Source organism: Corvus hawaiiensis (genome assembly GCF_020740725.1).
Source record: "Corvus hawaiiensis isolate bCorHaw1 chromosome 34 unlocalized genomic scaffold, bCorHaw1.pri.cur SUPER_34a, whole genome shotgun sequence".
NCBI lineage: Eukaryota > Metazoa > Chordata > Aves > Passeriformes > Corvidae > Corvus > Corvus hawaiiensis.
Window position 1 is genome coordinate 48,547 of NW_025963255.1, and position 11,106 is coordinate 59,652.

Sequence of the window (11,106 nt, forward strand, 5' to 3'; positions counted from 1 at the left end):
CCCCCGGGCCCTCACCGCGGGCCGTGGGCGGGGCCAGACGGGGCGGGGGAGGCGGAAAGGGCGTGGCCGCGTCCCGGAAGCGCGTCGGGCCGGCCGGAAGCGAAGGCCGGGAGGAGAATGGCGGAGGTGGGGAGCGGGCGGGGGGGGCGCAGCGCGGAGGGGGCTCGGGGAGCCTCCCGAGGGCTTCAGGGAGCCTCCGGAAGGGTTTGGGGACCCCCCGAACCCCCCGCGGGGGTTTTGGGGCCCCCCCCGGCCCTGACGAGGCCCCGCCCCCGCAGGGGGAGGTGTCCGAGGGCTGCCGCCTGCCCGTGCTGCGCCGTAACCAGGACAACGAGGATGAGTGGCGTGAGTGGGGCGGGGCTTAGGGCGGGGAGAGCCAATGAGGGGAGAGGGGCGGGGCTGCGGAGGGGGGCGGGGCCGTGGGGAAGGGGCGTGGCCGCGTGAGCGGCGGGCGCGGTTTGGGGGCGGGGCCTGAGGAAGGGGCGGGGCCCGGGGGGTGCCGGGGGGTCCCAAGGGGGTGTCGGGATGGGGGGGGGGGGGGTCCCCGGAGGGTTTGGGGACATGGGGGGGGTCATTGGGCTTTGGGGCACAGGCTGGGGGGGGGGGTCCCTGGGGGGAGTTTTGGGGGCTCCCGGGGGGGTTTTGGGGGCTCGTGGGGGGGTTTTGGGGGTCCCCAGAAGGGGCTGGTGACCCCCCCCTCGCCCCAGCGCTGGCCGAGATCCTGAGCGTGAAGGACATCAGCGGCAGGAAGCTGTTCTACGTCCACTACATCGACTGTGAGTGGGGCCCGGGGGGCGCGGGGGGCACACGGGGAGGCCGCGGGGGTCGCCCAGGGGTCGTGGGTGGGCATTGGGGTGGCGGCGTCACCCTGCGTGTCCCCAGGGCTGGGGTGGGGGGTCGCAGAGGGGGTGCGGGGGGCCGGCCCGGGGTGCCATCGTGGTCCCCGCTGTCCCCAGTCAACAAGCGCCTGGACGAGTGGGTGACCCACGACCGGCTGGACCTGAAGCGGGTCCAGGTGCCCCGGAAAGAGGCCAAAACCCCCACCAAGAACGGCCTGCCCGGCTCCCGGCCCGGCTCCCCCGACAGGGACCCGGTGAGGGGACACTGGGGACACCGGGGGGCACGGGGAGGGGGGGGGGACACCAGGGGAAAAGGGGGAGATGGGGAGTCAGGGGACACTGAGGGGACGGGGAAACGGGACAGGGGACACTGGGAGGACGGGGGACACTGCGGAGATGGGGGACACCGGGGAGATGGGGGACACTGGGAGGATGGGGGACACTGGGAGGACGGGGGACGTCGTGGGGACAGGAGAGCAGGGGGGCTGGGGAGGGGAGTGAGGGCAGGGGGTGGGACAGGGACAGAGCGGGGGGACAGCAGGGACAGGGGACGATGTGAGGATGGGGGACGAGCTCGGGGACTGAACAGGGACAGCACTGAGGGGACACAGAGAACAGGGGCCGCACACCAGGGACAGGCTGGGGACAGGGGACACTTGGAGCTGTTGGGGACAGACCTGGAGTCCCCAAACCCCCTCGGGGGGCGTCACTCAGCCCCCATGGCAGGGACATCCCCGGGGCCAGCGGGGACATCTGGGGACACCCCTTGGGGGGTGGTGACACCCAGACCTAAGGGACATTCCCAACACCCACCCAGGGGCCACCCTTGGGGACATCCCCAGCCGCTTTAGGGGATCCTGGGGACATTTCCAACCCCTTTAAGGGACTTTGGGGACACCCTCGATCCCTTGGGGACAACCTGCAACTCCTTTAGGGGACCCTGGGGACATCCCCAATCCCTCTCTGGGGACCTTGGGGACATCTCCGACCCCTTGGGGACATCCGCAGCCCCTCTCTGGGACCCTGCAGACATTTCCAGCTCCTTTAAGGGACCTCGGGGACACCCCTGACCCCTCTAAGGGGACCTTGGGGACACCCCTGACCCCCTGAGGACACCCCCACCCCCTTTAGGAGCCTTTGGGGCCACCGCTGTCACCGGGGAGGGGACCCCGGGGGGGTGACGGGAGGGACCCGCAGCCGCGGTGGCTTTGTCGCCGCGTCCCCTCCGCGTCCCCCTAAACGCCTCCTCTTCCTCCCGGCGCAGAGGAAGAGCCTGGAGCTGGTGCTGCCGGTGGCCCCCGCCACCGGGAAGAGTTTGCCAGGGCCACCGGGGCCACCGGCGGGGCCAGCGGGGCCAGCGGGGCCAGGGCCCATCACGCTCCGCTTTCACCTGCCCAAGGAGAGCGAGGCCGAGCCCCCCCCGGGCCCCCAGCGCCCCACGGTAACCCCCGGCTCCCCAGTGGCCCCAGTGGCCCCCAAAGTGGCCTCCAAAGTGGCCTCCAAAGTGGCCCCGACGGGTCCTGGTTCAGCCCCGAGCAGCAGCTCCCGGCTCCGGGGGGGTTTTGTCACCCACGGTGTCCCCAAAGGGTCCCAGTTCCCAAAGGGTCCCCCAGTTCCCAAAGGGTCCCAGTCCCCAAAGGGTCCCCCAGTCCCCAGGGTGTCCCTGTCCCCAAAGGGTCCCAGTCCCCAAAGGGTCCCTGTCCCCCAAAGGGTGTCCCAGTTCCCAAAGGGTCCCCCAGTCCCCAGGGTGTCTCTGTCCCCAAAGGGTCCCAGTCCCCAAAGGGTCCCAGTCCCCAGGGTGTCCCAGTCCCCAAAGGGTCCCAGTCCCAGTGGGTCCCAGTCCCCAGGGTGTCCCAGTCCCCAAAGGGTCCCAGTCCCCAAAGGGTCCCAGTCCCAGTGGGTCCCTGTCCCCAAAGGGTCCCAGTTCCCAAAGGGTCCCAGTCCCAGTGGGTCCCTGTCCCCAAAGGGTCCCAGTTCCCAAAGGGTCCCAGTCCCCAAAGGGTCCCAGTCCCCAAAGGGTCCCAGTCCCAGTGGGTCCCTGTCCCCAAAGGGTCCCAGTTCCCAAAGGGTCCCAGTCCCAGTGGGTCCCTGTCCCCAAAGGGTCCCAGTCCCCAAAGGGTCCCTGTCCCCAAAGGGTCCCAGTCCCCAAAGGGTCCCAGTTCCCAAAGGGTCCCAGTCCCCAGGGTGTCCCAGTCCCCAAAGGGTCCCTGTCCCCAAAGGGTCCCAGTCCTCAAAGGGTCCCAGTCCCAGTGGGTCCCAGTCCCCAGGGTGTCCCTGTCCCCAAAGGGTCCCTGTCCCCAAAGGGTCCCAGTCCCAGTGGGTCCCAGTCCCCAAAGGGTCCCCCAGTCCCCAAAGGGTCCCAGTCCCCCAGGGTGTCCCAGTCCCCAAAGGGTCCCAGTCCCCAAAGGGTCCCAGTCCCCCAGGGTGTCCCAGTCCCCAAAGGGTCCCAGTCCCCACAGGGTCCCAGTCCCCAAAGGGTCCCCCAGTCCCCAGGGTGTCCCAGTCCCCAAAGGGTCCCCCAGTCCCCACAGGGTCCCAGTCCCCACAGGGTCCCAGTCCCCAGAGGGTCCCAGTCCCCAAAGGGTCCCAGTCCCCAGGGTGTCCCAGTCCCAGTGGGTCCCTGTCACCAGTGGGTCCCCACCCCCTCCCAGTGGGTCCCTGTCCCCATCCCTGTCCCCACAGCTGGGTGTCCCCTGAGCCTCCCCGTCCCGGGGCATACTGGGAGCACTGGGGGGATGCTGGGAGCACTGGGGGGACGCTGGGGACTGCAAGGGGGACCTGGGGGGATACTGGGAGGATACTGGGAGCACTGGGAGGGCACTGGAGGCTGCAAGGGGCGATACTGGGAGCACTGGGAAGGGACAACAGAGCCTCTCAGCGCTCCCGGTTGTCCCCCTGCAGCAGGGATGGGAGGGGCTGGGATGGACTGGGGTGGACTGGGAGGGACTGGAATGAACTGGGAGGCCGCGGTGTCCCCCCAGAAGCGGAAGGTCGAGGTGGTGTCGCCGGCCACGCCCGTCCCCACCCCCACCGAGACCTCCCAGGCCTCCGTCTTCCCCCAGGTGAGCCCAGTGCCTCCCAGTATGGCCCAGTAACACCAGTAACCACCACCAATAACTACCAGTAACCACCAGTAGTTGCTCGGAAGCCCCACGGTCCCACCAGTCACAGGTAGCGGCTCCCCAGTAACACCAGTATAGCCTTGGGAAAACCAGTAAGTGCCCAGTTAGACCGGTAACTGACCAGTCACTGACCAGTAACACACCAGTAACACCACTGACCAAGCAGTCACTGACCAGTAGCTGACCAGTAACAGCACTGACCAAGCAGTCACTGACCAGTAACACACCAGTAACACCACTGACCAAGCAGTCACTGACCAGTAGCTGACCAGTAACAGCACTGACCAAGCAGTCACTGACCAGTAACACACCAGTAACACCACTGACCAAGCAGTCACTGACCAGTAGCTGACCAGTAACACAATAGTGACCAAGTAGTAACTGACCAGTAACTCGCCAGTAATACCAGTATGGCCTTGGGAAAACCAGTAAGTGCCCAGTTAGACCAGTAACCAACCAGGGACTGACCAGTAGCACCAGTAACCACCCAACAATGAACCACTAACTGACCAGTAACACCAGTAACTGACCAGTAACACCAGTAACTGACCACTAACCGCTTCCTACTGCCGGGGGGGGGGGGGGAGATTTGGGCTGATTTGGGGGTGTTTGGGTGGATTTTGAGGGGATTTGGGGTCATTTTGATGTTTTGGGGCTGATTTGAGCTGACTTTTGGGTGTCTGGGTGGATTTTGAGGTGATGAGGGTAATTCTGGGGTGATTTTGGGTGGTTTTGGGGTGATTGGGGGTGATTTGGGGTGATTTTGGGGGTGGTTTTGGGGTGATTTGGGGTGATTTTGGGGTGATTCAGGGTGATTTTGGGGCGGTTTTGGGGTGATTTGGGGGTGGTTTTGGGGTGGTTTGGGGGTGATTGGGGGTGATTTTGGGTGATTTTGGGGTGATTGGGGGTGATTTCGGGGTGGTTTTGGGGTGGTTTGGGGTGATTGGAGGTGTTTTGGGGTGATTTGGGGTGATTTGAGGTATTTTGGGGCGGTTTTGGGGCGGTTTGGGGGTGTTTCGGGGTGATTGGGGGTGATTTGGGTTGATTTTGGGGTGATTGGGGGTGATCTGGGGTATTGTGGGGTGATTTCGGGGTGGTTTTGGGGTGTTTCAGGGTGATTTCAGGGTGTTTTGGGGTGTTCGGGAGTGATTTCAGGGTGTTTTGGGGGTGGTTTTGGGTGATTTCAGGGTGTTTTGGGGTGTTTTTGGGTGATTTCGGGGTGGTTTTGGGGTGTTTCAGGGTGATTTCAGGGTGTTTTCGGGTGTTCGGGAGTGATTTCAGGGTGTTTTGGGGTGGTTTTGGGTGATTTCAGGGTGTTTTGGGGTGGTTTTGGGTGATTTCGGGGTGGTTTTGGGGTGTTTCAGGGTGATTTCAGGGTGTTTTTGGGGTGTTCGGGGGTGATTTCAGGGTGTTTTGGGGTGGTTTTGGGTGATATCGGGGTGGTTTTGGGGTGGTTTTGGGTGATTTCGGGGTGGTTTTGGGGTGTTTTTGGGTGATTTCGGGGTGGTTTTGGGGTGTCTCGGGGTGATTTCAGGGTGTTTTGGGGTGTTTTTGGGTGATTTCGGGGTGGTTTTGGGGTGGTTTTGGGTGATTTCGGGGTGGTTTTGGGGTGTTTTTGGGTGATTTCGGGGTGGTTTTGGGGTGTCTCGGGGTGATTTCAGGGTGTTTTGGGGTGTTTTTGGGTGATTTCGGGGTGGTTTTGGGGTGTTCCGGGGTGATTTCAGGGTGTTTTGGGGTGTTCCGGGCGCTGACCCCCCTCTCTCCCCAGAACGGCTCCGCGCGCCGGGCGGTGGCGGCTCAGCCGGGCCGGAAGAGGAAATCGGCGTGTCTGGGGACAGACGAGGTGGGGACAGCGGGGGGTGGGGGAATGGCCTGGGAATGGAGAAATGGGCAAAAAAACGAGGCAGGAAAAGGGAAAAAGTCGGGAAAAAACTTCCGATGGTGTTTAACCCATGGGGGAAACTGAGGCAGGGACAGGGAAAAGGCTGGAAATGGGAATAGCGAGGCGAGGAAGGGCGGGAACGAAGCCCTAAAGAAACTTTTAATCGCTCTTATCCCGAGAAAACCGAGAGAGGAGCAGGGAAAAATCATCAGAAAATGGGAAAAACTGGGCAGAGACAGAGAAAAATTACCTAAATATGGGGAAAACTGGGGCAGAGACAGAGAAAAATTACCTAAAAATGGGAAAAACTGGGGCAGAGACAGAGAAAAATTACCTAAAAATGGGGAAAACTGGGGCAGAGACAGGGAAAAATCACCAGGAAATGGGAAAAATTACCTAAAAATGGGGGAAAACCAGGGCAGAGACAGGGAAAAATCACTAGAAAATGGGAAAATTCACTAGAAAATGGGGAAAACCGGGGCAGAGACAGGGAAAAATCACCAGAAAATGGGAAAAATCACCAGAAAATGGGAAAAATTACCTAAAAATGGGGAAAACCGGGGCAGAGACAGGGAAAAATCACCAGAAAATGGGAAAAATCACCAGAAAATGGGAAAAATTACCTACAAATGGGGAAAAGCCAGGCAGGGGCAGGACATCCCCCCCGGCGCGGGGCTCCCCCTGCCCTGGGGCCGTGACCCCCGCTGCCCCCGTCCCCAGGACTCGCAGGACTCGTCGGACGGGGCCCCCTCGGCGCCCAGGATGACCGGGAGCCCTCGTGTCCGACCGCAGCCACGACGACATCGTCACCAGGATGAAGAACATCGAGTGCATCGAGCTGGGCCGGCACCGCCTCAAGCCCTGGTACTTCTCGCCGTACCCGCAGGAGCTGACGGGGCTGCCCGTGCTCTACCTGTGCGAGTTCTGCCTCAAGTACGGCCACAGCCTGCGCTGCCTCCAGAGGCACCTGGTACGGCAGGCCTGGGAGTTTGGGGCGCCTGGCGGGGATTTTGGGGCGCCTGCGGGGGATTTCGGGGCGCCTGCGGGGGATTTCGGGGCGCCTGGAGGGGATTCGGGGTGCCTGGGGGAATTTCGGGGTGCCTGGGGGGGATTTCGGGGTGCCTGGGGGATTTTGGGGCGCCTGCGGGGGATTTTGGGGCGCCTGGAGGGGATTTTGGCGCGCCTGGGGGGAATTTCAGGGCGCCTGGGGGGGATTTTGGGGCGCCTGCGGGGGATTTTGGGGCACCTGGGGGGCATTTCGGGGAGCTCAGAGGGGTTTTAGGGAGCCAGGGCAAGGCTGGACCCGGTAACCCTCAGTTTGGAGCATGGCCAGGGGGATTTAGGAGCTTCCTCAGAGGGATTTGAGGAGCCCAGGAGGGTTTTCAGGCATCCCCAGAAGGGTTTGGGGAGAATTCAGGGGTTTTTGGGGGATTTTCGGAGCCAGGGCAAGGCTGGGCCTGGGTAACTTCTAATTTGGGGCATCCCTAGGGGGATTAAAGGACTCCAGGAGAGCTGTCAGGCCTGTCCAGGGGGATGTGGGGGGGGTTTGGGGGTCCCCAGGGGTGTTTGGGGGGATTGGGACCCCCCTTGGAGGGGATTTGGGGAGCCGGGGCAAGGCTGGGCCCGGTAAGCCCCGGTTTGGGGGATCCCCGGGGGGATCTGGGAACAGCCCCCTCCCCTCCAATATTTACCCCCCCTTTTCCCTCCCCACCCTCTTCTCTCCCCCCATTCCCCCTCCCAAACCCCCTCAATTCCATCCCCAAAACCCCAAATGCCCCCTCACTCCCCATTTCCCCCTCCCCAACTTCTCCCTTCTGCACCCCCCCAATTTTCCCTTTTTCCCTCCCCATCCCCCAATCCCTCCCTCCCAAAACCCCCCAAAAAAAACCCCAAAAACCTCCAAACCCCCCCAAAACCCCTCCCCAGACCAAGTGTGACCTGCGGCACCCCCCTGGGAACGAGATCTACCGCAAGGGCACCATCTCCTTCTTCGAGATCGACGGCCGCAAGAACAAGGTGGGCTGGGCTGGGCTGGGCTGGGGGGGTCCTGGGGGGTTTCTCCCCCATCCCAGCCCCCCGCTGACCCCCCCGGAGCCCTCCCCAGAGTTATTCCCAGAATCTTTGCCTCCTGGCCAAGTGTTTCCTGGACCACAAGACCCTTTACTACGACACCGACCCCTTCCTGTTCTACGTCATGACCGAGTACGACTGCAAAGGCTTCCACATCGTGGGCTACTTCTCCAAGGTGGGGGGGTCTGGGGGGGCCTGGAGGAGGGGAAAAGGGGGATTTGGGAGGTTTGGGGGGCTTGGGGGGGGGGTTTGGGGGTGTTTGGGGGGAGTGGATGGGAGCACTGAGGGACAGAAGGGTGGGGAAGGGTCCTGGAGGGTGAGGAAAGGGGGGAAAGGAGGGGGTTTGTGAAGGGTCCTGGGGGGTTCAGGGGGCTGAAGAAGAGGTTTGGGGGGCTTCTGGGGGGTCCTGGAGGGGAAAAAGGGGGTTTTTGGGGAAATTTGGGGGGGTTTGGAGGGAGTGGATGGGAAGCACTGAGGGATGGAGGAGTGAGGAAGGGGGGAAAAGAGGGGGTTGGGGGGTTCTGGGGGGTCCTGGAGGAGGGTAAAGGAGATTTTTGGGGGTCCCTGGGGGTTTCTGGGGTTGTCCCGGGGATTTTGGGATCCAATCCCGGGGGTTCCCTGCAGGAGAAGGAGTCGACCGAGGATTACAACGTCGCCTGCATCCTGACCCTGCCCCCGTACCAGCGCCGGGGCTACGGCAAGCTGCTCATCGAGTTCAGTCAGTGACCCCCAAAACCCCCCTGGGACCCCCCCCCGACCCACAGGGACCCCCAAAACACCCTCAAAACCCCCCTGAAAGTCCTCTGAGAAAGGCTTAAAAGTATTGGGGGGTGGTGTGGAAATAGCTCCAAAGGATCCCCCAAACCCGCAGGGACCCGTCCCAAACCTGCCCCAAACCTGCCCCAAACCTGCCCCACGTGTCCCAAACCTGCCCCAAACCTGCCCAGGTGTCCCAAACCTGCCCCAAACCTGCCCCACGTGTCCCAAACCTGCCCCAACCTGCCCCAAACCTGCCCAGGTGTCCCAAACCTGCCCCAAACCTGCCCCACGTGTCCCAAACCTGCCCCAACCTGCCCCAAACCTGCCCAGGTGTCCCAAACCTGCCCCAAACCTGCCCCACGTGTCCCAAACCTGCCCCAAACCTGCCCCAACCTGCCCCAAACCTGCCCAGGTATCCCAAACCCGCAGGGACCTGTCCCAAACCTGCCCCAAACCTGCCCCAAGCCTACCCCACGTGTCCCAAACCCGCAGGGACCTGTCCCAAACCTGCCCCAAACCTGCCCCACGTGTCCCAAACCCGCAGGGACCTGTCCCAAACCTGCCCCAAACCTGCCCCACGTGTCCCAAACCCGCAGGGACCTGTCCCAAACCTGCCCCAAACCTGCCCCACGTGTCCCAAACCCGCAGGGACCTGTCCCAAACCTGCCCCAAGCCTACCCCACGTGTCCCAAACCTGCCCCAAAACCTGCCCAGGTATCCCAAACCTGCCCCAAACCTGCCCAGGTGTCCCAAACCTGCCCCAACCTGCCCCAAACCCGCCCAGGTATCCCAAACCCGCAGGGACCTGTCCCAAACCTGCCCCAAACCTGCCCCAAGCCTACCCCACGTGTCCCAAGCCTACCCCAAACCTGCCCCAAACCTGCCCCAAGCCTACCCCACGTGTCCCAAACCTGCCCAGGTATCCCAAACCCGCAGGGATCCGTCCCAAACCTGCCCCAAATCTGTCCCAAACCTGCCCCAAATCTGTCCCAAACCTGTCCCAAACCTGCCCATGCGTCCCAAACCCACAGGGACCCATCCCAAACCTGCCCCAAACCTGCCCCACGTGTCCCTCACCTGCCCCAGCCCTGTCCCAACCTGCCCCTCACGTGTCCCTCACGTGTCCCTTGCCTGTCCCTCCCGTGTCCCAGCCCTGTCCCTCACGTGTCCCTCCCGTGTCCCCTCCCCAGGTTACGAGCTGTCCAAGGTGGAGGGTAAGACGGGCACCCCCGAGAAGCCGCTCTCGGACCTGGGGCTGCTCTCGTACCGCAGTTACTGGTCCCAGACCATCCTCGAGATCCTCATGGGGCTCAAGGCCGAGGCCGGCGAGCGGCCCCAGATCACCATCAAGTGAGCCACGCCCCCTTTCCGGAGGCCACGCCCCTTTCTGTGAAGCCCCACCTTCACTGGGGGGGTCTGGGGGGGGTCTGCGGGTGCGGCCCCCCCTCACTGCCCCCTCCCGCAGTGAGATCAGCGAGATCACGAGCATCAAGAAGGAGGACGTGATCTCCACCCTGCAGTACCTGAACCTCATCAACTACTACAAGGTGCGGGCCCCTGCACACCTGGGGGGGTCCTAAAACATCTGGGGGGGTCCTGAAACACCTGGGGGGGTCCTGAAACACCTGGGGGGGGTCCTAAAACACCTGGGGGGGTCCTAAAACATCTGGGGGGGTCCTGAAATACCTGGGGGGGGTCCTAAAACACCTGGGGGGGTCCTAAAATACCTGGGGGGGTCCCACGCACACCTGGGTCCTCCCATGCACACCTGAGTCCCACGCACAAACCTGTCCCTCCCCTCACCTGTGCACACCTGTACGGGGTCAGCACAGCCTGACACACCTGTCTGTCCTGACACACCTGTCCCCGTGTCCCTGTGGGGTCAGTGCATCCTGACACACCTGTCCATGACACACCTGTCCACCCTGACACACCTGTCCATGACACACCTGTCCACCCTGACACACCTGTCCATGACACACCTGTCCCCGTGTCCTGGTGGGGTCAGTACACCCTGACACACCTGTCCTTGACACACCTGTCCCTGACACACCTGTCCATGACACACCTGTCCATGACACACCTGTCCCCACAGGGTCAGTACATCCTGGCACACCTGTCCATGGACACACCTGTCCCTGACACACCTGTCCCCGCAGGGTCAGTACATCCTGGCACACCTGTCCTTGACACACCTGTCCCTGACACACCTGTCCCCGCAGGGTCAGTACACCCTGACACACCTGTCCTTGACACACCTGTCCATGACACACCTGTCCCCACAGGGTCAGTACATCCTGACACACCTGTCCCTGACACACCTGTCCCTGACACACCTGTCCCCACAGGGTCAGTACACCCTGGCACACCTGTCCTTGACACACCTGTCCATGACACACCTGTCCCCAACACACCTGTCCCCGCAGGGTCAGTA

The 11,106-nt window shown here is 63.0% G+C and overlaps 1 protein-coding gene and 1 long non-coding RNA gene across 4 annotated transcripts; one reads left to right on the forward strand and one right to left on the reverse strand.

The window, feature by feature from the left end:
* The first annotated feature begins 57 nt into the window (after positions 1–57).
* LOC125320723 (histone acetyltransferase KAT5-like) lies at positions 58–11,051 on the forward strand. The gene is given in 15 exon segments (XM_048293127.1): positions 58–126; positions 279–345; positions 708–776; positions 957–1,093; positions 3,821–3,901; positions 5,730–5,804; positions 6,564–6,617; positions 6,619–6,813; positions 7,770–7,859; positions 7,948–8,088; positions 8,538–8,631; positions 9,863–10,022; positions 10,138–10,219; positions 10,768–10,958; positions 11,021–11,051. Coding segments are annotated over 15 exon segments (1,476 nt in total). The 5' UTR covers positions 58–117.
* Positions 9,225–9,794, reverse strand: LOC125320714. Of its 3 annotated transcripts, none has more exons than XR_007201261.1 (3): positions 9,584–9,794; positions 9,379–9,499; positions 9,225–9,294 (listed from the first exon to the last, which is right to left on the reverse strand). It is a non-coding gene; the product is annotated as an uncharacterized LOC125320714 (long non-coding RNA). The 3 variants fall into 3 exon arrangements; XR_007201263.1 differs by having other exon boundaries at positions 9,272–9,335; positions 9,398–9,499; XR_007201262.1 differs by having other exon boundaries at positions 9,283–9,346.
* Positions 11,052–11,106: the final 55 nt, after the last annotated feature.